Source organism: Muntiacus reevesi, chromosome 2 (assembly GCF_963930625.1).
Source record: "Muntiacus reevesi chromosome 2, mMunRee1.1, whole genome shotgun sequence".
In the NCBI taxonomy this organism is placed as follows: domain Eukaryota; kingdom Metazoa; phylum Chordata; class Mammalia; order Artiodactyla; family Cervidae; genus Muntiacus; species Muntiacus reevesi.
Window position 1 is genome coordinate 176146803 of NC_089250.1, and position 25766 is coordinate 176172568.

The 25766-nt window shown below is 53.9% G+C and overlaps 1 protein-coding gene across 2 annotated transcripts in view; it reads left to right on the plus strand.

Moving 5' to 3' along the window:
• SDK1 (sidekick cell adhesion molecule 1) overlaps positions 1–25766 on the plus strand; it is a 715166-nt gene that overhangs the window by 538982 nt on the left and 150418 nt on the right. For both annotated transcript variants that reach the window (XM_065923726.1, XM_065923727.1), the window contains exons 9-14: positions 394–588; positions 2759–2875; positions 4138–4305; positions 6180–6282; positions 8650–8826; positions 15342–15478. In XM_065923726.1, coding sequence (XP_065779798.1) covers positions 394–588; positions 2759–2875; positions 4138–4305; positions 6180–6282; positions 8650–8826; positions 15342–15478 — 897 coding nt within the window. The remainder of the gene's footprint in view (positions 1–393; positions 589–2758; positions 2876–4137; positions 4306–6179; positions 6283–8649; positions 8827–15341; positions 15479–25766) is intronic.

Genomic DNA, 25766 nt, shown 5'->3' on the forward strand with positions numbered 1-25766 from the left:
GAACTGGGAGGAGGAGGGCTTACCCGCCCTGCCCAGTGGCACAGCTTGGAGGGGGCACCTGTCTCCCACCCTGGTGACCCTTCCCCAACCCCCGCGACACAGAGGCAGGCACTGCGGGGCCAGGGGCCGCCCTCCCAGCGCTGTCTGAGGTCAGTCACAGCCGTACCCATGCGACAAGGGCACGGCCAGGCCGCAGGGAGAGCTGGAAGGGCCTGCAGCCCCCTCCCCATCTTCATGGAAGATAAGAACACCCGACCGGGCGCTTGGAAGGGTGAGGAGATGCCCAGTGAAATGCCACCATTCTACCTTGGAGTCATTTTGCCTCAGTCCTCACAAATCAGTTCTTGAAATTTAGTGAGTTTTAAACACCCGACTGTTTCCACTTCTCCACAGGGGTCCCTCCTCCCACCCTCCAGTGGTTCAAGGATGCCGTCTCCATCAACAAGCTCCGGAACCCTCGGTACCAACTGCTAGCTGGTGGAGGCCTACGCGTCCGGCAGCTGCGTCCAGAGGACTCGGGGATCTTCCAGTGCCTGGCCAGCAACGCGGGCGGGGAAGTCCAAACCCACACCTACCTGGACGTCACCAGTGAGTACTGCCCCCCACCACCCTGCCCAGAGCCTGGCCCCTCGACGGCCACGAGGCCCCAACATCCCTGCCCTCGCCCCACGGACGCTCAGAGAACACGGATGTCTGTCCGGCCCCAGTGCCCACACCCCGGGCACTTGAACACGCTGCTCTGTTGAGACGTAGAAGCAAAGTCCCCATCTTTCTGGACAGAACTATAAAGACTAAGTGAACAGCTCATGGCTAATCTTCTTCTTTTGATCTTTTTTTACCTGTTTTCCTATATTTATTCTCTATTTTAGTTTTATTGAACAATTATAGTTCTTTCATGAGTTTCTTTTATGATCCCATCAACAGAAATACTTTGGCACTTTGAAAAATGAGATAAAGGTATCTGTGGGTTTTCTTTTTAATCTCCCATAGTTGTGTATTTTTCTTCTAAAACAGGTAGAGTGTAGTGATTATGGAATTCTCACGTTTGCCCTGTTTGGAAGCAAAATGCTGATGTCTCCAGGTGCAGGGGCCGTGCAGGAGATCAAATCACGGTCAGGGTGTGCATGGCCAGTGACTCTTGGCAGCAGTGCCTCGGAGGAGACTAGTGCCATATTGAGATATTCATGTATGTGTTTTGGTAAACTAGGGGTCACTTCCTCTGACCTTGCCCAGGGTCAAATTTGCCCTCCGTTGTGGAGCCTAGGAAACAAGCATCACTTCAAGCAGTAAGAGTAATATTGGGGTCTTAAACTGGAAACTGAGTTTTGATCTATTAGAATTACTTGGGGATTCCCAGGCGGCGTCAGTGGTAAGGAATCCATCTGCTAGTGCAGGAGACGACGTAAGAGACACGGGTTTGAGCCCTGGATTGGGAAGATCTCCTGGAGAAGGGAAGGGCAACCCACACCAGTATTCTTGCCTGGAGCATCCCATGGACAGAGGAGCCTGGCGGGCTATGGTCCATGGAGTCCCAAAGAGTGAGACATGACTGAGCACGGAATTGCTTAAGCCTGTCCTGCAGCAGGGGCCAGGGTGTGCACGGCCCGGACTGGACAGAGCCAGACGTAGCTGCCTTCCGCTTTGAGGGAGTTGGTTTCTGTTGCCTCCACTCGCCCCTGCTGTCGTAACCTGAAGGCAACATGGACAGGTCAGCAGACGTGGCTGTTCACAGGACTCCATTTACATAAACAGGGGCGGGCTGGCCTGGGCCCTGGGTGGAGGCCGCAGACACCGCTCTCATGGGAGACCCAGGGAGGACCACCCGATTCCACCCAGTCTCAGCTCCCTCTTCAAGATGTAGCCAGCTCAGCCCAGGTCACAGGGGTCTCAGGAGGATCAGCTTGGAAATTTAAACGAAAGTGCTACTTAACCTGGTTCCCATGACAACTGGAGCGTGAACAAATAAATACCTGTAATGAAAATGCTACGTATCTGTTTTGTAAGTACAGGGCTTTGCAAAGTGTTGTATTTTTTTAAGTCAAAACACTTTTCATGAAATAAAAATATAGTGTGTAAAACAATCAGTATTTTTTCCTTCACTTAACAAGATTTTACTGAGCACCCGTGTCAGTTACTCTGGGCCCATGAGGCTCAGGGACAAAGCTAAGATTCTTTTCTGAGGTCATTAGAATCTGGTTATTTTAATGGTCAAAATGGATCCTAGGAAGTGTCAAAATGTCATCTCTTGGGTGATATTTAATATTCACAAATTAGATCTTTCCTTTTTTTTTTTTTAAATAATGAAAGCAGCTTGTTAGATTTCTGTAAATAAATGTCCGTCTTCTCTTCAATGGTCATCTGAAAGCTCTCTGGTTCAGTGGTAAAGAACCCACCTGCCAGTGCAGGAGACATAAGAGACATGGGCTGGGTTGATCCCTGGGTTGGGAAGATCCCCTGGAGAAGGGCATGGCTCCCCACTCCAGTATTCTTGCCTGGAGAATCCCATGGACAGAGGAGGCTGGCGGGCTGCAGTCCTCAGGGTCGCAAAAGAGTCGGATGTGACTGAAGCAACTGAGCATGCATGCAGAAGCCTCCGGCTCTCCCCCCCTGGGCGGGTGGAGGTTACAGTCAGTCCTGAAGGGTCTTCATCTTTTATCACTGCAGCACTGTCTGCGATGAGTTCTGTAAACACACAGGCAGATGCCTCCTCCAGGCTGGCCTGAGCATTCCTGCCTCACTGTCCGCGTCCTCTGTCTAGATGTGGCCCCAGCCTTCACCCAGCTCCCAGTGGACACCACGGTGACCGACGGGATGACAGCCGTGCTCAGGTGTGAGGTGTCCGGGGCTCCCAGGCCGGCCATCGTGTGGAGGAGAGGTAGGCGGCTCGCACCTGCCTCGGGAGGTGAACTCCCCCTCACCTGTCCATTCTATGATGAGGAAGCACCGTTGACTGAGCACCTGCCAGGGACCAGATCCTGGGGAGTCAGACAGACGAGACCCCTCGAGCTCCACGGAGTTCACTGTCCAAAGAAGGGGCACCTTTCCCTACCACGTGCAGACCGCTCTTTTCCTCCTCCAGGCCCTTCATCGGTGCCTCGGGCTGGGTGGCCCCTTAAATCACGGCGCCAGGTTTCAGCCCCTTTGTGAAGGAGGGAGGTCACAGCTAGGAATACGTCCTTTTGTCATTTTAAGCAAGCTGCTTCCAGCATAGGATCACCCGCGTCCTCAGCAGTTGGATGTGTGCAACACTCAGTCTGACTCTATTACGGTTCCTGTGATGCGTGGAGTCACGTCTCGGACTCATTGCAGCCCCCGCCCCTGCCCGGCCCCATCTACAATGTTAGGCACGCCTGCCACTAAATGAATGGCACACGCGGTCCGTCCTTGACAAGCCCCGGCTGAATTGGGTTCATCCCCATAGATCATGCTTGGTGGACTGTATGCGGGTGAAACCTCAAAACGTACATTTTTTTCTCACCCAGACAAGCCCTTGGGGGCTTCCCAACTCTCAAAGGGTGCTCCGCTTATAGACCCAAAGATCTGGGAAGCTACCGATTAATTGGAAAGAGGGAATTCATTCATTTTGGGTATTTTCTTGTTGTCTTTCCTGATTTAGAATGTAATAATAGCTTTAGATAGACAATTTATATAAAGAAAACTCAAAATCAGCCACTCAGAGGAAGCCATCACATTTATGGATGGTAATTTTTTTAAACTTTTTACTTTGTGTTGGAGTTTAGCCAGTTAACAGTATTCTGATAGTTTCAAGTGAACTCTAGCGGCTTTGGCCAAATGTATACATGTATCCATTCTCCCCGCAGACTCCCCTCCCATCCAGGCTGCCACATTAGGCTGAGCAGAGTTCCACATGCCATACAGTAGAAAGATAGCAGAGTGTAGGTGTCCGTTCACGGATCACAATTTTTTTAACCAAGTCTCTCAGCATTGGACAGTTAGGGTGTTCTTGGCTTCGGCTAGCCTAATGAGTACTAAAGCAAACTGCTTTGGTTACTTCCGTGCGTATAGTTTCCACTGTCTTTCGACTATTTCCTCGTTTATCTTCCTGGCTGCGGCCACAGCATCACGTCTCCTCGAACACGACGGTTCTCACGGTCCCGTTTTCTCTGCTGTCCGCAGGAAACCACGTTCTGGCCAGTGGCTCTGTGCGGATCCCCAGGTTCATGCTCCTGGAGTCTGGGGGTCTGCAGATCGCCCCGGTCTTCATCCAGGATGCTGGCAACTACACCTGCCATGCCGCCAACTCAGAGGGCTCCCTGAACGCGTCTGCCACGCTCACCGTGTGGAGTAAGGACCGCGGCCCACGTGGACCGTTCTGTTAATAATAGTCTAATCAGCACATTGTCTGCGCTTGGGGATGTCAATATGCCCTTGGACTCCCTAATCTAATCAAAGGAGAATCATTATTTTTACAACTAATTTAGAGAAATCTGTTGAGCAATTAGTTTTTTCAGCTTCTAAAAGAACAATTAGAAAATGTATTCAAAGATTTAATGGGGACATTTCAGGAGAGATAAAGGTTAACTTCTTAAAGTCGGTAGAGTAGGGTATTATGCCAAACTAGCTCGAATAACAAAACTGAGAAGTTGGCTAATTTTATACAAATCACATGAGAAAAATGGATCAAGAATTAAAATCCCAGGGGAAGTATTTTTCCATACTGTAATTAAATCAATTAAAACACTCCTCATATATTAAGTATGGAGGTTTCCTATGTGTAGGAGTGAACTATAACACAGGTTTCTGAAACGCAGAATAAAGTGTTTTCCAGAACCTAGGGATTGGATTGCCAAGTATTCAGCTTCACTGACTGATAGACTTTTCCCTCTCTGCTTCATCCGTATCCATATCACTACAAAATTATTGTTCAAAACAGCTGGAAACAGTGCTCATTAATAGATTTTGGTAAAGCTATCTATATGAGGAGAGAAACTTTTAACTGCACAAGGGAATAATTTGTTGAAATACCATCCTTGAAGAAAAACTAAAAGAAAACAAAACACTTGTGCTTTATTTCATGTCTGGTTTACATTTGTATGATATAGTTGGTGTCCACTCTGATAAATGACCCTTCCTAATTTATTAGGTGTTCTAGAGATATCACTAGTTTTTAAAAAAAATAAAAACACCCCCCCCACCTGCATTATTGTTAAATATTTACTAGAAAAAAGGTTTTGTTCCATGGGATAACCTAATCTGTCAACCACATCTGATTCATCCAGTGTCCCTGGAAATTAACCATAAGTGTAAAAGCTTGTGGAAAACTGATGTCTGCATCTCTGTAGGTCATTCTCCAGAGTATTTTATGGGTCTGCTAAGATGCAAAATTGTAATAACACAAGAATGGCTGGCACAGCCCTGCGTGGCCTGGGGGTCTTCCGAGGCAGCCCGGCTCTGTCTGTCCCAGTGGGAGCAGCAGCAGCACCCCTTTCATAGTCAGGAAAACCGAGCTCCCAGCAGAGGTGTTTCTCTGGATGCCCCACGGGTGAGCGGTCAGGCAGGGACCCAGCCTCCTAACTCCAGGTTCCGGGCTCTTTCCTGCCTCAGAGCAGCGCCTGCCTGCAGGGTGTAGAGTGTGGGGACACACGGGGCGGGGCTGTGGAGGGCGGGCGGATGGTCAGGCCTGCACGGAGCCCCAGGTCCCCTGCGCACTGGCCCCGGGCTGTCGGGCAAGAGACCCTGCAGGGTGGAGCACCGGCTTCCCCGCCTGGTCACTGGAGAATCACAGCCCTCGCAAGACTGTTGTAGGGATTAAATAAACACATAAATGAAAGTGCTTTGCAAAGTCACGAGGTGCAGTGTGGACCTTACCAGAATGTTGATCATCTTGGGAAAGAATCCAGATTCTTCCTCAGAGCATAGAGCCTGGTAGACACCTGCCTGTGATCTTGCTTCCCATTTCCTTCTGGAGCGTTCTGAGGTCAGGGATGACCAGGGGAGTGGGGGGCAGGAGCCCTGCCTGTCTCCCCGAGATGCAGACAGGCTTGCTTTCAATTCCCTGAATATCTCTGAGCACTTCCGTTTATACTCGTTTTGCCAATGTGAGAGGAAGCGAGGAGGTTGTGATGTCAGATGACCAGTTCGTTACCACCACCCCCACCCCGAGGGAGGAAGCTCTCAGCCACGTGGTCCTGTCTGAGCTGCAGCTTGTGTCTTTGCAGATCGAACATCCATCGTGACCCCTCCGGAGGACCTCGTGGTGATCAAGGGGACCACGGCCACGCTGCACTGCGGAGCCACCCACGACCCACGCATTTCTCTCCGGTCAGCTCCGTCAGTTACAGCATTAACATTCCGTGAGCTGGGGCCTTGAGGTAGAGATGAGAGGGGAGAATCTCGAGAGCTTTGATTTCAGCCACAGACCCCTGATTACTGCCTCTTACGGTCCCGGGCCCCTTCATTAATCACACAGACCCCATTTTCCACTCCAGCCTTATGTATTATTTACAGTGAGCTGTGTTCCACTTCATGACTTCAATACAGTGTTTCGTGATTTTCCTGCCAAGGTTAATACACTATCTGTAAAACGTGCTTGTCAGAGGCTGATACTTAATGAGAGAAAAATCCAGCGAAATCGAATGGGATTTCAGCAGTGTTTGCACTGGGGCCGGGCTGGACCCAAGGGGTCCGCTCTACTGCAAGGATGGCTCCTGTGTATCAGGCAGAGAGGGAGCGCCGCGAGGGGAAAGGCCCCGCAGTGATCAACTCACTTAGAGGAAAACACTCAGAAAGGGGGGAACCGGAGGACGTGAAGACCCGATCAGGGGACGTGACCCCCGGCCCCCGCCTCTGTCTGACTCAGCCTGCGAAGGTCGTGATGAAGAACCTGACCATCCAGGTGGACATGGGGCAGCAGACACAGGTGGCTGTAGGCCACGAGCTTCTTCCCAAAGAGCCGCCACTTGCAGAAGGGTTTTTAATTTTCAGAACCAGCCCTGAGCATGCATCTAGAAAGACGACATGGTCATCCTCGTGTTTCCACTCTGGCCTCAGCCCCAGAGGCATGCAGCTGGTCCCTGACAGAATCGAGGTGTCCCCCTACTTCCTCACATTCCGCTCTGAGCAGAGGGAGAAGGCGGTGGGTGCATAGACACGTCACCACCTGGATCTGGAGCCTCAGCTGTTTTCTCTGTTCTTGGGCAGCGACTGGACAAATTGAGAATTGCTATATTTCTATCTGCCTCTCTGGAGTTCCCCAGAGCTCAGAAATAAAGTTTGCCTTCCTTCTGAGAACGTTGAATGCAAAGCAAACACACAAAAGCCAACGAGTTAGAAGACTACCTAGAGAATTCTTGGATCCTAGAGAATTCATTCGTTTCTAAAGGACTTGGGAGCATCACCCACAAAACACAGATATTTTCTGCTGACGTAAGGCCACGAGAGAAACCCCCTCAGATCCATGTGGTTTCCTCGTAGCTCCTTATGTGTGGTTAAACAGTCGGAGCTTGCTTCCTGAGAAGTGATTAGGTTGCTCACTCTGGGCACCCCCGCCTGGACACCCCGAGGGGCGCCGACCCTGAGCGCAGCTCCCAGAGTGAGCAGCGGATTCACCTCCTCCCGGCAGAGTCAGTCCTGCTCTGTCTGCAGGCGGTTCCAGACGAGCTGTTTGTCGACACCTGTGCTCTGTGTGCATCAAGCCTTTGAAGAACTGGGCACGTTTTGGAAATCCAGTCCAGGATTTGGGAAAGGAAAGCCAGCACTGTGATCCCATCCTGCAGTGGCCAGTGAGGGGCCCCTGCCCACCCACAGCCCCAGGCTGGACGGGCCCCTAGCGGCGTCTACGTTTGAAAAGAAAAGCGTGCTAAAGCGTCATAAGGAATGAAAAGAGAAAGGCATGCAGTTTTTTGTGTGTTTTTGTTCCCATTTATTTTTATTAGTTGGAGGCTAATTACTTTACAGTATTGTAGTGGTTTCTGCCGTACATTGACAAGGACAGAGTGACTGGGTGTTAAGAAAGCATGTTGACGGGTTGATCCGTTTCTTCAGGAATTGGGGAATTCCGCCCTGGGGATTTTTACACAGCCCTGCCCCCGTCCAGCTGCACTCTGGCCTCCAGGACGTTCCTCAGCGGGAGGGGCAGAGGTAGTGGTGACAGGCGTGACCACAACCCCTCAGACTTCCCGTCCCAACCCCAGGACTGAGCCGTGTCTGCCCTCGTCTTCACTGTCCTGCTTTTAACTTCAGCATCTGCCTCCGTGTTGTGACCAAGACCTTAGGTTGCTTTCCTTTTTCAAGGTGTAATTCACGTTAGGTACCACCCTTTAAAGAGCATGGTTCAGTGGTTCTTACTGTTTACTACAATAAATTCACAAGGTCGTGCTGCCAGGAGGCTCTAGTGATAAAGAACCTGCCTGCCAATCCAGGAGACGTAAGAGATACGAGGTTGATCCCTGGGTCGGGAAGATTCCCCTGGAGGAGCGCATGGCAACCCACTCCAGTATTCTTGCCTGGAGAATCCCATGGACAGAGGAGGCTGGTGGGCGACAGTCCGCGGGGTCACAAAGACTTGGACACACCTGAAGCCATGCAGCACACACGCATGTTCACAAAGTCATCAATGGCTCGCTTTTTAACAGAGGGGGACGGTCAGCGGCCGGGGTCCTCACTCAGGCCTCTCTGCTTGGCCCACAGCTACGTGTGGAAGAAGGACAACGTGGTCATCACCCCGTCCAGCAGCTCCAGGGTCGTGGTGGAGAAAGATGGGTCCCTCCTCATCAGCCAGACGTGGTCGGGTGACATCGGGGACTACACGTGCGGCGTGGTCTCCGAGGGTGGGAACGACTCCAGGACAGCGCGCCTGGAGGTGATGTGAGTACCGTGCCCGCGTGCGCGCCACGTCACCACTCCTCCACGCGTGGTCACACGTGCGGTGGGTCACACAGCAGGGGTCAGAGGCCACCGCCTTGGGCCTCAGGCAGGCACACTCGCAGGGTTGGGGGTTTGGTGATCACCTTGGGCCTCAGACACGCACACTTACAGGGTGGGGCTCGGTAACCTTAATGTCGGATCGTGTCCGCCCTCAGCTTGGCTGGTTCACGATCGCTTCTCCTCCTCAATGATCCCCACGACCCTGCGTCCTGACGGACTGTTTACTCTGCCTTTCCATGGGATGCCCGTCAGAACCTCCAGCCGGTGAGGGACGGCAGGCCGGCCCAGCGCCCCTGAGAGCCCACTGCTCTCTGAAGGGAGGCACGCACCTCCCACCAGGCCTCATGGACATGGCAGGCAACTGCCCACCCCGCCTGCCCGTCCTTCCGGGGTGGGGGGCCGTGGGGGCCACACTCGCCTCCCACAGCCCCTCTCCTCACAGGCTGGAAGCTGAAGGGCCTGCTGACCAGGTCATCTTTGCAGCGTGTATTTGTTGTTGTTCAGTCGCTAAGTCATGTCCGACTCTCTCGTGACCCCATGGACTGCAGCACGCCAGGCTCCTCTGTCCTCCACTGTGTCCCAGAGTTTGCTCAGATCCACGTCCATTGAGTCGGTGATGCCGTTTAACCATCTCATCCTCTGTCCCCCCCTTCTTCTCTCCCCCCTGGAGTGCAGGATGACACAGCTCTGCGTTTGAGGCCTGGCCATGTTTGGCATACCTGAGGCGCTCAGTCAATGCACTCTGGTTGGTTGAATGAATGTGTGTCGCAGGCCTCCAGTCGTCCCCCCAGCCAGCCCGCTCAGGCCTCTGGCCTTCCTTTAGGTGTGCACGTGCCTGGACCCCCCATCCCTTGAGGGTGACCTTCCTAAAAATTGTTGATGATTCTGGCGTCCACGACCCATGAATCCGCGTGACATGCTGTGCTATTCACGGTTAAACTACCTTTGAGAACTCTTAAATCATCCATCATTGGTACCAAATAAATAAGTGTTAGCATTTCATAAAGATTCTGTCAGCAGAAGCCAAACTGCCTGCTTCCAGTGCAGTGCGTTCTTTCTAGTCTGCACAGTTTTTATGTTCTGCTGATTTACATATCTTCCCTGCTATTCACTTATTTGATTTCCTCTAAGTAAAATGCATTTTTTTTTTCAGCAAATGTTGCTGTATCTATAAAATAATGGGCTTTCTGTAATGGGAAAACACCTCATCTCCAAATACAGAAATACTGCAGATTCGCAATTCAAACCAATTTAGGTGCGACTGGTTGCAGAGCTGATTTGAGAGACAGCGGTCCGTGTGAATTGTCGGTGTAATAAGCTCTCAGTTCTTCCAAATCGGAATGAATGGGGAAGGTTGTAGGTTAGAGCGCGCGTATCTTTAGATCCAATAAGGTCCTAACTCTAGGACGTCGGCGATGACAATAGTGATGATAATAGTCATAACTCAGGATTGCGGGGCATTCGAGCTTCTCAGAGAACTTGCAAATCCAGCGCGTTAACGTCTCCCGGATTCGCTCGGATGACAACAACAACCTCCTGTTGCAGGAGTGACTGAGAGCTACTCACGGCTAAATAGTGTCCTTCAGAAGAGCCTGAAAGCGTGCTTGCCGGCCTCCCCACTCGAGTTAAAAGCCACTTTGTTAAATATAGAAATTAGGAGCATTACAAGTGGGCTTCTCAGGAGCAGGCCAGCCGCTGGCAGCTCTCCTGTGGGCTTGCTCCAGAGTTGGCGCCCTGGAGCATGCTCTGTGTCAGCCTGGGTGTCGGGGGGCTTGAGGACCCTGGTGGGGGGAGAACCCACCATCGCAGCAGGGTCACTGGTCACCCCCAAGCGACGCTGGCCTGGAGCCCCCCTGCCAGCTCGCATGCTACAGCCTCTGTTTTCTCACCTGTGAATGGGGCACATTGTCATTTACCTTGAAGGATGGGGGTGAAGTTTGAATGGACTGGCCAGGAGTTCCGCTCAGCGGGGACAGTCAGTCCCAGCTCTTATTATTCCTCACCATCTCATAAAAAAATACTCCTCTTTACATCCACAGCACCCCCACACACACTGGGGCCAAGAGGTGTCTCTCTTTCACCCTCCTTTATTTCTGCCTGAAGTCTGTGACCCTCGGACGCACCAGGCTTGTCTATCTGCCATGGAGCCTGGGTGCCTGAGACAGGTGGAAACAGGGGGCCCATCAGTGTCTGAGGAAGGCCCGCTCCACTCAGCAGATTGAGACAGGTTTGGGTATTTGGTGCCACCAAGAAGGACTGATTTCAGAGGGGTCTGCCTCACCCCCTCCCGGGGGGAGAGGCCTCTGCAGCTCCAGAGGGTCTCGTGACGCATCTGACCAATTCACAACACACAGTCTTGGTTATGCTGGTCACCGGTCGTGTTGGTTGTGTCTGTCCTACCAGTTTTCTGGGGCCTTATAGGAAGAAACTTGGTCTGGGGTGACTGCAGACCCCCAAAGCTTCTTGCTGTATCGAGCACCCCAGAGGGACCAGATGCCAAGGCTCTGTGGATTGACTGTTAATCATTTAAAAACCCAATTAGCACTGCATCTTTCCTTCTGAGACCAGAGACTAATTCCTCTGAGCCAGAGTACAGAGGAAAGCCTCATTTACAGAGTGGCTGGAAGACGCGGCCCCGAGGCAGTGGGAGAGGTTTCCTTCACTAGAGCCGCTTCTGAGAAAGCCGTAATACGGAGCGAAAAATTTAGTGCCATTTATCAGGCGCTGTCGGGCCCCCTCTGCCTTCATTCTCAGAGTGCAGTCAGAGAAGATGGGTCTGACCGAGGCGTCGTTGGTCGGCTCAAGGGGCAGGGCTTTTCTATAGAAAAATGCTCATCGTCCCCTCTCCCTCCAGGGCAGCCCCCTGCGGGCGCCCCTTCACCAACCGCTTCCTCTCGGATCTCTTCCCCAGCTGGTTTTTCCCGAACACACCTCGCTGCCTCGCCTGTCCACACAGGCCGGGCCCGGTTGTTGGTAATTTCTGCTGTTACCGCGGCCTAGTTCCCCCAGTGGCGAGGCCTCTTCAAACCGCGAAAGTGGCTCAGCGCGGGCTTCGGCCCCACGTCCTCGGGTCACTTTCATTTGTCACCCCGTCTGCACACCTGTGCCGGTGAGTACTCTGCTCATCGTTTATCTCCTTTCCGAGCTGGCAGAGACGTTCCGAGCCACCCTATCCTGCTATCAGATAAGATCCTCCGAAATGGATTCAGAATATCGGAAAGCCTCATTTGTCGGCCCGGGATGGGTCAGTCGAGTATTTCACCGCGCTTAATTTTCCAGATAACCGAAACTTATCATTTAAAGAAATAGTGTACGTTTCCAACGTATATTAAAGAGTTCTTTGCATTGTGAAACCGGTAATATTGAACACCAGAGATATGCTAGAGAGAATTTCCAAATGGGGAGAGCCTGGAACCAGAAAAAAAAAAAAACAACACCTGAATTTCCTTCCGACTCGGAGTCCTGTGACGTACGTAAAAACCGCACTTTGCGCCGGCCGTGCTCCGGGGGTGACCGTGTACTCGGGCGGCGGTGGACGAGGCCTCGTTATCTCCAGCTGCATCCCAGACAGCCACATCTAGAGCTCAGCCCCGGCTCTAAACGTCTCAAGGCTACTTTGCCTTTTAGGTTCCTAGTCTCCCCAGCCTTTTTAGAAGTCCCTGCTCGCCCGTCCGCCACGGCTCGGGGCTGCGTTGCTGCTGTTCACCGTGCCCCACTTTGCGCAGGCCGTGTGCTCTTTCCCTTGGTGGCCTTCCAGGGGCCGGGAGGCAGGCCCCCAGGCCCACGCCCTGGGTGAGATGGATGGACCAGGGTCTTGTCCGAGCCAGCCCCAGGACCTCCTGAGCGGACGCTGGACAGGAGGCTGCCTGGAGTGACCGGCAGGCACGGAGTGGTGAGCAGCCCTCCGTCTCGACAGCGCTCCAGCCCCAGGAAGAGAGCCGTCCACTCACCTGTCAGATGGGTTGTTGCTAAGTGCGCCCCGTTTAGGCTGAGAGGCATGATCTGATGCTGAGCGCAGACCCGGGGTCTTTCCGGCTGTGGGAACGTTAGGATCAGACCCCTCGTAACCCCCGGGACAGGGTGTGCAGAGATGCATGGGCCACGGCCGACTGTCCTCTTGTGCAGAAGGAGCCTGTCCCTTCCCACCGCCTCCTGTCCTGCCCGTGCCTCCTCGGGGACAGGAGGGCCGCTCTTCGAGGCTGGTCCCGAGCCCACGATGCGCCCCTCCTCCGGCTGCCGTGTCTTCCCCAGACCCACCCACGTCAGCCCCGGCCGTCTGCCTCTGAGCACTAACCAGCCTCGTCTCACGTCTGTTCTCCCGCCTGACGGTTACACAGAGCGTCCTCTGACAGTTTGTCCCCAGGACCCTTTCTAACGAGCGGCCCTCAGGGTCCCAGTTCCAGCCCCGGAAAGCCAGCGTCACACCGACAGCCAGAGATTCTGGACCCAGGCCTCTCTCGCTTGCCTCCCTCCAAGACACAGTGCAAGCCCTGCATTCCCCCGCTGTGACCCCGCGGCGCCCCGGGTCCTGCCTGTGCCCCCGGCGGCCGCTCCCGCCTGGTCCTCCGCCTTCACCCCAATCCTCCCGGTCCTCGGCCCCCGCCTGTCCCGCGGGGCGCTGCCTCTCGGATGCTGTCCCCGTCGTGGTTCCCCAGCTGGGCGCTCCGGGTGGCCAGGGCCGGGGCCGCCTCCTGGCTGTGTCCACCCCTGGGAGGGCGGGCTGGAGAGGGCTCTGTTCCTCCCTCCGCTTCGGTGGGGTCAGCGCACCCACCCTCCCCACGTCCCCCGCCTGCCGCTCGGCTTCAGGAATCGGTGACGCGGGGTGGACGAGGCTGCCCTGGCGGAGGACGGGGGCCCGTCGTCCACACGCACCCTGGCCCTGCTCCGCAGGCCCCATGACATTTGTTCAGCTGAAAAGTCTGTCAGTTACAGAGGGAGTCGAGGTAGGCGTGATGAGTCCTGCTCGAGTCAGGGGCGGGGGTGCGCAGAGGGTCCCCGCAGAGGGGAGCCTGAGCTCTGGATGCTGGGCGAGTGGTGGGTTATGGGCTTGGTCGCCCCGGGCAGCTCTGTGCTCTCAGGAGAGTGCCTGGGGGTCGGGGGGTGGGCAGTGCTGGCAGGGAGGGGGTGCTGCTGAGGCCAGGGCAGCGGCGTGACCCCCGGCAGAGCTCAGGGCTCCGGGCAGCCCGAGCCTCAGGAGCGCTGGTGCTGTGGACAGAGCGGAGGGGCCCCTTTCCTGATTTAAAGCTCGGTTCACAATTAAAGAGAAAACAGGACGGCATTTCAGGCCTGAGTTCATCCTTCGTGGTGCTGATTTAGAGTCGCGGTCTACGTGAGAAATATTAGTTTGTTTATAAACCGCATGGGTGGGTTAGAGAGAGCTGTGTTTCTTAGGTAGCTGCAAGCACATAACAGCTTAATAAATTTCCAAGGGTAATGAGTACATTTTTTAAATTAAAAATATCAAGTGTAATTATGGCTTTCTGTGCTGGCCTGTGTGGGTCAGCAGTAATTGATGTGTAAGGGAGACCAGAGCTCGCTGGTGGGTGAAGTGGGTCACACCCAGCATCCCCCTTCCAGCCCTCGCCCCCCTCCAGCCGGAGGAGAAGCCGGTCCTAAGGTCCAAGCAGTGGGGCCCTGCTCCAGGGCCCAAGGTATGAAGCTTAAACACGGGCCTGGCAACTCAGGATTGCAAGGTTGCTGCCCCGTCGGCGGTAGAAACCACGCAACTGGGTTTCGAAGCTTCATGGTCAGTAAATCCCAGTGAAGACCCGTTCTGTTCGTAGCTCCTTCCCAGGATTTATCTGCGTTTCCGTTTTACAGCCTTGCTGATGGGTTGTTTACTGTTTCCACGGGTTTTCAGTTAGCGTTTTCACCGCAGTTGCCTTACATCACTGCCGCTCCCAAATCTCCATCACCCAGCAGAGCGCAGGGCGAGCGGATCACTGCGCAAGCCCAGTCGAGAGACGGCCACGCGGTCCAAGGATGCATGTGGGCGTTTTGGCTGGTGACTCAAATAGCTGGTGTTGGAAACTTCCACAGTTGACCCTGTTTCCCCGGCCTTTTCCTCTTGACGCGGCTTGCTGTGTTCCCATTAACAGCGTCTCACTGCAGAAGCGAATTGGTGACCAAGTTTTCTCAATTAAACCATCTACTGTGTGAAACGGGCGCTCTCCACTTGATTTCAGTGAGAGTCATTAGTTGTTTAATCCCTACCAGAGGGATTAAATCAAATTACGTTTGGAAAATAAAACACGTTGTGAATGGTGATGGTTTTGTTTTTTGGGGAGGCGGGGAAGGGCGGCGAGTAGTTAGTGTTTGTGTTCAGGGCCTGCTTGATGTTTTCCATTTTCAAAGCATCGCATGCACACCAGGATCTGGCAGTGGAAGAGCCAGGAGGTTGTTACACCATTCTGATACGTGTTTGTTTTTTCTTTCTTTCTTCCTTTGTATCCTAGTGAGCTGCCTCATTCACCCCAGAACCTCGTGGCCAGCCTGAGCCCTGCCCATGGCCACGCCGTGGTGCTCTCCTGGGTCCGACCCTTCGACGGGAACAGCCCTGTTCTTTACTACATCGTGGAGCTGTCTGAGAACAGTGAGTAGGGACGCGGCGGTGTCACCATGGGCCATAATCAGATTTCTCCCGGCTCTTAACGTCTTTAAGCTTTCCTTCTGGCTCAGACCCACACCAGCAGCGAAATGCTCTGGATGCTTCATGGAGTTTCAATCGGAAACTGTGGCTCAGACTTCGGGAAAATGAAAGGGTGGTGTGGGAGCCCAGGTGGGCAGCAGCAGGGGTGGCCCCAGGGCATCCCGTGGGCGCCGGGGTCTGTGCTGAGGCCCTGGGCCATGCCCACAGGGGCGCCGGGTCTGCGTGGGGTGGAGAGGACACCGCAGGAGCGGCCTCTTGCCATCAGGATCCTGACATAACCGACTCCCGTGGGCGTCGTCTCCTTGAAATCAGGGCTGTTTCGGGTGTCTTTGTGCCCTGAATAGGCATTCATGGATGAACAGGGTCAGGCTCCCTGGTGGAGTCCCCGAGGATGAGCTCGGGTCACAGTCACCGACCCTGGGCCGTGAGGGAGGTGCCCTGTGGCGCCCGGGTTATGGCTTCAAATGCACGCCAGCTGTTCCCTCAGCAGTGTGCGTGGTTGGTCGGCTCTTTGTCAGACATCTTGCCTAAGTAAAAAGCAGGTTTTACATATAGTCATTCATTCTGTTCGTCCATGCATCTGTCCATCTGTCCAGTACTTAGTCCCACTTGGGCGTCTGCTCTGCTCCAGGCACTCTGCCGGGTGCTGGCTGCAGCGCTAACATGGTCAGCCCCAACCCCTGACAGCAAGGACGTGGTCAGAGGCGTCCTCGCGTCCTGCCGTGCCATGCTGGCCCATTGAGGCACCTTCATTCCAAGTGCCATAGGGAGACAGTGCAGGGGGCCCAGATGGGAGGTGGTCGGACGGTGGCCCTAGCAGGTGGGCGTGGCGGGAGGCCTGGGAAGGCAAGGGCAGGGGGCAGCGTGTCACCTCCAGGCGTTTGGAAAGAGCTTCTGAAGTGAGGACGGCTTCAGGGAGGGGCCGGGACACTGAGAAGGTGACCGAGGGAATCCTCTGCCCCCCGGCTCCCCTGCTGGGCCCACCTGAGCTGGCCACTGCCCAGACGCTTTCCCTCAGAGCCTCTAGAGGAGAAGAGTCCAGGGTAGTCCGCACCGTCATCATGACTGCATCAAGGATTGTTAACACAAACACTCTGAAGTGGAGAGAACTGTTCTCTCCACCTGGCCCTGACTTCGTCTGCGGCCTGGACCAGGTCAATCCATGCTACTGTCAGTGGATGAGTCACACGTCTCCCTACCGAGCAGATAGCAAGACCGGCACTGTCATCTGGGCCAACGATCTGGGTTTTATTTTTATTAGGGAACAGCGCCGTTAAGAAGCCCCTGAACATGCTGGCTAATCACGTTCAGAAAGAGCTGCTTAGCAGCTAGTGTGCTAAAATGGAGATGGTAGTTGGCCTGTGCTGAGGGCTGTGCCAGCCGACAGTTCTAAATAACCCCATCTGACAGTCCCCACGTCCCACTCCTCAGGGTACTGGCCGCCGCCAGCACCACCTGGCAGGCAGAGTCAGCTGCCGTCCTCCTGGAAGCCGGGGTCCTGCGGGGACCACTCTGGCGTGGCTCGGTGGCGGCGGCAGGCGCTGGGTAACACCTGCCCTCTCGACGTGCCAGCGTCGCCGGAGGGCCTCATCACCGCTTTCATGGAGCAGAACTCCGGAGCTGCCGCCGTAGTGTGTCCCGGCGCCAGCCCGAGGCAAAGTCCGTGTGTGCGGATCATGGCCCCTGCAGGCATCCCGAGCTCCTCCCAGGGAGCTGGCTGTTCTCTGGTCCCAGGCGTCTCTGCCAGAGGCCAGGGCCCAGAGAGAACTGCTCCGTCCAAGGCCCGGCCCGAGGGACGAGCCTACTGGGCTGAGGGGGGAAGGGGAGCCCAGCGGACCCTCCACGGCGGTCCAGTGGTTAAGACAGCCCTCATCGACTGCACGGGGCACAGGTTCAACCCCTGATCAGAGACCTAAGGTCCCACAGGCTGTGAGATGCGGACAGAGGAACAGAGAGAGGGCTGGGGCTCTTGGTGTCTTCACGGCAGGGACCCTGCAGACAGGCTGAGGACTCTACACAGCAGATGGACGTGGCCCGCTCTAAAGTGCTGGTTGAGTTTGATCAAGGCTCATCTCTAAGACCGTTGCAGTCCCAAGGGAGCGAGTGCCAGAAAAGCCTGAGGGACTTTGAGGTGGCCCCAAGGGCAGGTCACCGGGCATCCCTCCGAGCCACCTTCAGGGTCACCTGATGCTCTAGGCGCCTGTTCTTTTCATTGTTTTTTAGCTATCTTTACAACTCTAGAGTGATCTCACAACTCTAGAGCTTTCTCCAGAAAGCTCGCAATGATGCAAATAATTCTTGTCCATAGGAGTCGTGTGTCGTGGTGGTAAGTCATGACCGTAGTAGCTGGTTATTGCTCTGAAGCTCCTGGCCAGTTTTGCCTCTATTTGTAAGCTCATCTTAGCCTTCCTGATGGTCAGCCTGTGTGTATGGTGTTTGAATTCTCTTCTGATACATTGTAACATCTTACTGGTTCCCTCCTTAATCAATGGCAGCTAAAATCTTCAGTCTTTGCTGGTTGCACAGGAGATGGGGGTTCCATCCCTGGGTCAGGAAGATCCCCAGGAGAAGGGAATGGCTACCCACTCCATATACTTGCTGGGAAATCCCAAGGGTGGGAAGTCTAGTGGGCTCCAGTCCACGGGGTGGCAGAGACACCTCAAGGGCCCCAAATGTGTTTGTGCTTCCAGCAGCCTGGACGCTAGCCCCAGGCCCACTTCTGACCCGGTCTCCAGCCCTAGTCCCTTCCTGCGTGGAAGCGCTCGTTGCTTAGAGAGCAGAGGCCAGGCTTATGGCGTGGTTCAGGTCAGTCCAGTCGCACAGTCGTGTCCCCGGGGAGGTGGGGAAAGCCTGCCTTCACGGCGAGACCGCTCACGGCTCAGCCCGCTCTCCTCCCGCACGGCTGTCTGTCTTTCTGTCAGCCTGCAGCTGCCACTCCGAGAGTGTGTGGCCTCCTCCTCCCGCCTTGGTGTCATGAACTTCAAAGCTGACGCCTGGCTGCGCGTTGTCTTCTTGCCGAAGTAGCAGAGAGATTTTGTTCTTATGCTTCAGATTATTTGCAACCATCTTTGAAACACGTGTCACACGGATGCCTTCTCACCACCTGTGAGAGTGAGGAGGTGGCTTCATCCGAGCCCGCTTTCTGCGGGTTTTGCATGTTGAACCTCACACTGACAGCACTCGCTCCTATTTTAAAATCCACCCAGACCCTCCCTGTCGCGTCGCCCTGTCGTCGGCGTGGAGCCGGGCTGAGGCGGGGGGCTTGGGGGCTTGTCTGCTACCCCCGGCTGAGCGCCCCTCCACTTCTGGGCCTGTCCAGGCCCCGCATCTAGCCGTTCTAGCCAGCGTCTCCTTCTCTGATGCAAACGGCCTCTCCCGTTCAGGGACCACACCCTTCCCAGGACTGCGTCCCCTCATAAGCCCACCTGGGGCACATCTGGTGTCTCCCCCAGAGATCAGGAGGCCCAGGCCGGGGGATGCAAACAGCTGACGGTCTCTAGAACAGCCTGTTCTTGCCGTCACTCTGGCCATATTCCTTAGCAGGGAATTTCATTTAGTTCCCAAGTTCTCAGCTGTTTTTGTTCTTCACTTTTAAGACAAAACTTAAAACTCTAACCCTGCAGAGTATTATTGCTTCTCTAAAGCAGATGCGTCAGAGAAAGCCTTCCCAGAGTGGAGGCTGTGAAACTATTGTAACCGCCTGCTCTCTGGGGTTCTGTCTGAGACAGAAAATGCTGTCCCTTCCTGCTCCTTCTCCTGGCCCACTGACCATCTCTGACTGGTCTCAACCTCTGCCCCAGCCTTCCTGGGGGAGCTTGACCCATCCCTCCTTGGGGACCTTGGAGACCTCAGTCTTACCCCCAGGGGTGCCATGAACAGGTCCGAGTCACAGCATCCTTTCAGAATTGCATTTCAGTTCACTCACTTAAGGTATGTTTGATGCTGTGATAGAATCACGGAAGATCTCATGGTCTTCTCTCAGGAGTACAGCCTATTCTAAAAATGTTATTTCTGCCAGCTCGAGCTTGAAATTCTAAAGTGGCTCTACAAATTACATTCCTCTCATTCTTTTAATCATTCTTTATTCAGAATCCTGTAGAAGGATCTCATTTAACCTTCATGGAACCAGCTATTATCTGTGCTTCTCCTTTAACGTCCGGATGAGCTGTGAATAAGCCAGGAGAGCCTGTTCCGTGGCCCAGACACGCTCACCTCTGAGTTCTCACGTCCGCCCAGAGCAGATGAGCGGCTCAGAGCGGGGATCAATTCCACAGCCTCCATCCCAGCGGCTTCACCCTGAGGAGTTTGAGATTATGTGTTGTCTGGGCTTTGAAACTGTCTCTGTTGACACCATGACAATAATCTGAGGGCCCTTTAGCATACAGAAGCAAATGCTATTCATCCCACCAAAGTAATTTCAATAACTCGTTGAGCTGAGCACTGAAATATAGGTCAGAGTCTCTGAAAAACTTGAAAATAATTACAGCAAGCACTTGAAAAATCATGAGGGCGGTTTAGAAAATAACCGTAGTATTGACCTATGCTCGTTTCATTTCATTTTTTTCTGCTGCTCTTTTCTTTCCAAATTTTGTAAATAAGTTTATGTTACTTTTTTGAGAGATACATACACATATATTTATATATGTCTGTATACATTTAAAAAAAAACTTACCTTTAGTATTACTGTGTGGATGTACAGTTCTCAGAGTCAATCCAGGTTTTATAGCGTATGTGATTTCAGAGATTTTGTTAAGGAAAAAACCATTCAGGGCTTCCCTGTGGTCCAGTGGTTAAGAATCGACCTTGCAACACAGGGGACATCGGTTCGATCCCTGGTCCGGGAAGATCGCATATGCTGCCGAGCAGCTGAGCCCGTGTGCTGCTTCTCCTGAAGCCCGAGCACCACAGAGCCCCCTGCTCCGCAGCAGGAGAGGCCGCCGCAGCGGGAAGCCCATGCAGCACCCGGAGAGCAGCCCCCACTCACCACAATTTACAGAAAGCCCACCCAGCAGCAAAGACCCAGCGCAGCCAAAAATAACTGAGTAAAATCACACGTAAGAAACAAAAACATTCAACGGTGAAAGGACCCCCGCGGGGATCTTGGGCAGGGCCGGTGCACATGGGGGCCACGGGCCCCCCTGGAGGGGGCACCGGGTGACCGCTCTTCACAGCTGGTGGAGGTTGCAGCCCCTGCTATCAGTGCACCCCCCCAAAGGCAGCAGGTCCCCAAACAGGAGAGGCTCCCGTGAGCCCCGACAGGAGGGCCCACTCTGCAGAGCGTGAGCTCCAGGAGACCCCATGGCCTTCAGTCTGGGCTCCCCACGTCCGGCCAGCGTGTGCCGGGTGGCCACACGCCGCAGCCCCGCCGTCCTCCCTGCCGGACCCCCGGTGTCCACTGCAGGCCCACGCGCCCCCGGTCCACACCGCCCCGTTCACCGGCCGGCCTTTCCCTGCCCCCCACCTCCTACACATTTTATTTGAGAACGTTCAGGTTTACAGAACAGTCGTGGGGAGAGAGTTCCCCAGATGCCGCGCTCGGTCCCCCCTCACTAGCTGGCCTCCGTGTGGGACCTTGTCGAAATCAGCGAGCCGACGTTGCCCCACCTTCCGATTGTTGCCTGAGGGCCAGGCTTTATTCGGTCTCCTCGGCGTTTTGCACACGTCTGTTTCTGTCCCAGGACCCCACCCGGGTCCACACCCCATTCGGGAGCCTTGGGCGTCTCCGCGGGCTCCTCCTAGCCCGGCAGGTTCTCACACTTACCCTGATGTGGACGATGGTGGCAGTCTGGGGAGGAAGGGGAGTGTCGGAGGTCCTCTCACAGTTAGACTGGGGTGAGGGGTCTTGGGGGGAGACCGCGGGGCACAGCGCCCTCTCACCACCCCCCCAGCCAGGCACCGCTCTCAGCGTGGCTGCTGCTGTTGATGCGGACGGGCCTGTGACGGAGGAGCTGCAAGTGGACATGCACCCGGGTTGCCTTCTCCACGGCCCTGTCCTGAGTGTGCACCGTCAGCCTGAGAAACCCAGAGCGCTTGTGTCCCGCATCCACACGGCCAGCCCCGGCTGGGAGAAGAGAGTCTCCCCGAGCGTGACCTCCCTGGACCCCGAAGGTGACAGTCCAGAGGACAGCTCCCTTTCTGCATCCTCTCTGTGACAGAGCCCTTGGCTTTCCTGCTGCAATACCGAGCAACTGCCAAAAGTCGAAACAATGAAGTTGTACTTATCCGTAAGTTTCCACGACGTGGGAGGATCAGGCTTTCATCCGTGCCTCCGTCTCCCATGTGTGGATGCAGACGATGGTGCCTGCTGCGGGCCACCATGGAGCCATCCAGCAGCGCCTGGCACGGCAGGTGCTTCCCCAGAGAACGGACAAATCCGGGCCCTGGGATGAGTCAGGCCCTCTGCTAGCTGCTGAGGCTCTGACAGTGACTCAGATGCATCCAAACGGAGTTTATCTCCTGGGTAGCCGTTTAAGTGGGTGCATGTGAGTGCATGCTCAGTCACTCAGTTGTGTCTGACTCTTTCGTGACCCTGTGGACTTGCCCGCCAGGCTCCTCTGTCCATGGGATTTCCCAGGCAATAATACGGGAGTAGGTTGGCCATTTCCTCCTCCAGGGGATCTTCCTGACACTGGGATCGCCCCAGCGTCTCCTATGTTGGCAGGCGGATTCTTTACCACTGAGCCACCTGGGAAGCCCCACTTAGGTGGCTATCTATTATTATAATTCTTACAATAATACTCTTCTATTTCAGGAGACACAGTGTGCAGACACTTGTAGCCAAATCAGCAGTGGAATGACAATTAGGAAAAGAATAAATTTGCATCTTAATTTTCCTCTTAGCTCTCTCTGTAACATGGGGGAAGTTGTTTTAATGAAAGCATGTTCATTCTTATTTGTACAAAAAAATACAAGGGACAGCGTCAGTGAGATCTCATCGTTTCATCTACCAAGTGTACAACTGAAGACAGTCAAAATGCTCACTGCTGGCAATGCTGTGAAAAACAGTCACTTTCTACAAACTTTTCATCAGGAAAAATACTAAATACGCACAAAGGTACAGAGTATTCTTGTGTTCGGTTTCAAAAACCATCAAGAGTTTACCGTATTTCTTTCATCAGTCCCCCCACTCTTTTTTGCCAGAGTATTTTAAAAGAAGTGCCAGAGATTTTGTCATTTCATCCATAAGTGAGGCAGTAAATACTCAAACAGGGACATCAAACAAAATTAACAGAATCCTTAATATCATCTTACACTCAGTCCACATTTAAGCGTCCCTATTAAAAAAAAAAAAGCCTTTTCACAGTTGACTTACTTGAATCAGGATCCAAACCAGGTCCGTCTGTCGTGTTGGTGGCTTCGCCTCTTTCATCTCTTGATCGACTTTCCCTGTTTCCGGCCCCCCACCCCAGGCCCTGCCTTCCCTCCCACCCCTGGCCCCTGCTCTCCCTAGCGCAGAAGCGAGGGCGCTTCCTGTCCAGTGTCTCCAGGCTCTGGCTGCTTGCTTCCTCCTGGTGCCATCTTGGTTCCTGCATCTTCGTTGTCACCCAGAGACACTCAGCCCCTGGTTGTGTGTGCCTTCTTGGCGCCCACGTGTGTGTGCGTGCATGTACTTCCTGGGTGCTGCTGGCCACCCCGTACCTTGTCCCACGAGGAGACAGTGGAGACCACTCTGCTGTCAGTGATGCTGGCCCGCCCAGGAGTCCAGGTGGCGACAGCCCGTATGTCTGGGGAGAAGCTACTTAAACTTCTTGGAGCCTTGGTTTCTCGGCCTGTTAAGCGGGCAGAGAGTGCCTCCTCCTCTAGAGGTCTCGTGTGGTCACGGATGTGAAAGCCTCCAGGAGACAGACGGCTGCACAGACATTAGGTAGTGACAGTGATAACGGCTTTTTTTGGCAATTAAGGAAATTTTCTTTGGAAAGTAGTTTCCTTCCTCGAGTACCTTTAATTGAGAAAATGGTGTTCTTTTTTTTTAAATAAAAAAAAAGCTTCCAGTACATTTGGGAAGATTGAAAACCATCAACTTTTTAACCAACAGACGGAGTGCAGGGGTGATTACCGCCTCCTGGTTTCCGGGCACTGGAAGCCAAGAAAAAGGCTCAGTGATGCCCATCTGTGGAGCAGAGGTTTGTTTCATAGCCCAGCTGGGGAAGACTGGAATTTCTTACTCTTCTAGATCAGAGGAGCAAGGGGCATCCCCAAAGGGGAGGGAAGAAACTATTGAGACTTTTATGGGGTGGTTTCCTCTATCAAAAGGTTCTTCTGCATTCCAGCCCTAAGAGAAGCATCTCCTGGTACTCTTCTGTGAGCACTGGGGGAAAGAATCTTTTAAAGGGATTTTGTGTTATTGATTGTCAGGAACAGAGTTGCTACTTAAATTTTAACACTTCTCAGCAAGCTAGCAATTCTGAAGCTTGTAAATGGGCAAATCCTCCCCAGAACCACTTTTTTTTTTTTTTTTTTGATACAAATCAGAGTGCCCATGAGATGGATCGGGTTCATTTGTATTAGTTTTCAGTTTAATCTCTCTTCCTGCCAGATCTTTTATCTTGGAGCAGGAGAGGGAAAAAGAACAAATAAAGAATCCTATAGATGCAGCAGGAGGACTGAGCAGAGCCCCAGGGTCCGAAGCAGATTAATAGGCCCTGTTGTCAAATCAGACTCGGCAGCGGCTCCTGCGGCTCGGGTGCACTTCCAGGAGCTGTTTACACCCTGTGTGAACAAATGGCCCCGAGTCAGGGCGCCGTGTGGGGCCAAGTCGGGGGTCGGGGGTGGGGGGAGAGGGGCCTGCGTGGGGCTGGAAGGCGGCGTCCGGGCGCTTCTCAGCCCCTGCCCTGTGCGGTTCATCTTTAGTCCACGGGCTGGACCACTGTCCTTCTAACGCTGCCCCTTTGTGAAGTCGCCGCCGTACCTGGCTGAGCAGGTGAGCTGTTTGCTCGCAGACCCTTCCTTCTCTGTAGGAAGAGAGGGATGAAGAGACAGTTTCTTGCGTCATGTCGCTCAAGACCCCACGGGAGCAGGCGCACTCTTGGCTTATGGTCAAGGGGGCCTTTATGCAGAAGAGCTGACGGAGGACTGGGGGGAGGGAGCTAAGTGACCAGGGGCCGGCAACTGCGGGGCTAGACTCGCCCATGGTCGCAGGGCCCGGGGAGCCGCAGAGCCTGAGGAGGGGCTATGCAGAGTTGCCCCAAAGAAGAGAAGACCTTGGTGTGAAGAGTGCAGACAGCGTCTCCAGTGAGGAGGGACGAGCCCTGCCCCGCCTGCCAGGCCCCCAGGCACAGGCAAGGTGGGGGTGGTCGTGAGAGTCTGGGTGAAGACGGGAGCACCAGCAGGGTCCCCACCGGGGCCAGGCCTGGGCCAGAGGCATCGCGCTGCCCTGGTCTCAGGACTCACGTGGTGTACCCCATTGCGCTATGTGTGAATCAGGTAAAATTTCTCATTGTGGTGAGATACACACATGAGACATTCCATCCTAACCACGTCTACGTGTGCACCCCAGTTGCGTTAAGTACATTCACAGTGCTGTGCTACCAGTCCGCGGACTCGTTTTGTCCCGCAGAACTGAAGCTCTGTTCCATTAAACAGCTCCCCGGCTCCCGGGCCCCAGCCCTCTGCATTCTGGCCCTGTGAATCTGATCACTCCAGGCGTCTCATTTAAGTGGAATTTTTTTTTTTTGTCCTTTTGTGTCTGGCTTATTTCACTAAGCATATAATGTCCTCATGGTTCATCCATGTGGGAGCCTAGTTCAGAACTTCCTCCCTCTTCAAGGCTGACTAACATTCCGTCACGGATGGACCACATTCTGTTTATACATTCATCTGTTGATGGACACTTGGTTTGCACCACCTTTTAGCTACTATGAATAATGCTATTAAGAGCATGAGTGTACAAACACCAGTTTGAGACCCTACTTTCAATTCTTTGGGGTATATATTTTGACATGGGATTGCTGGATCACATGGTAATCCTATTTTTAACTTTTTGAGGAACTGCCACCCCTAGAGGATGAAATGGCAACCCACTCCAGTGTTCCTGCTTGGGAAATCCCATGGACGCAGCAGCCTGACGGGCGGACAGTCCATGGGGTCGCAGAGTCAGACACAGTTGAACAACTAATCACACACAATACACATTTTCATATAAGAAGGAGGGACACAATTGAAGCACTGTAAGTGGAAGAGCTCAGAGTCAACTTCGGCCTCTGTCTTTTCAACCGGGTATCAGCCATCTTCA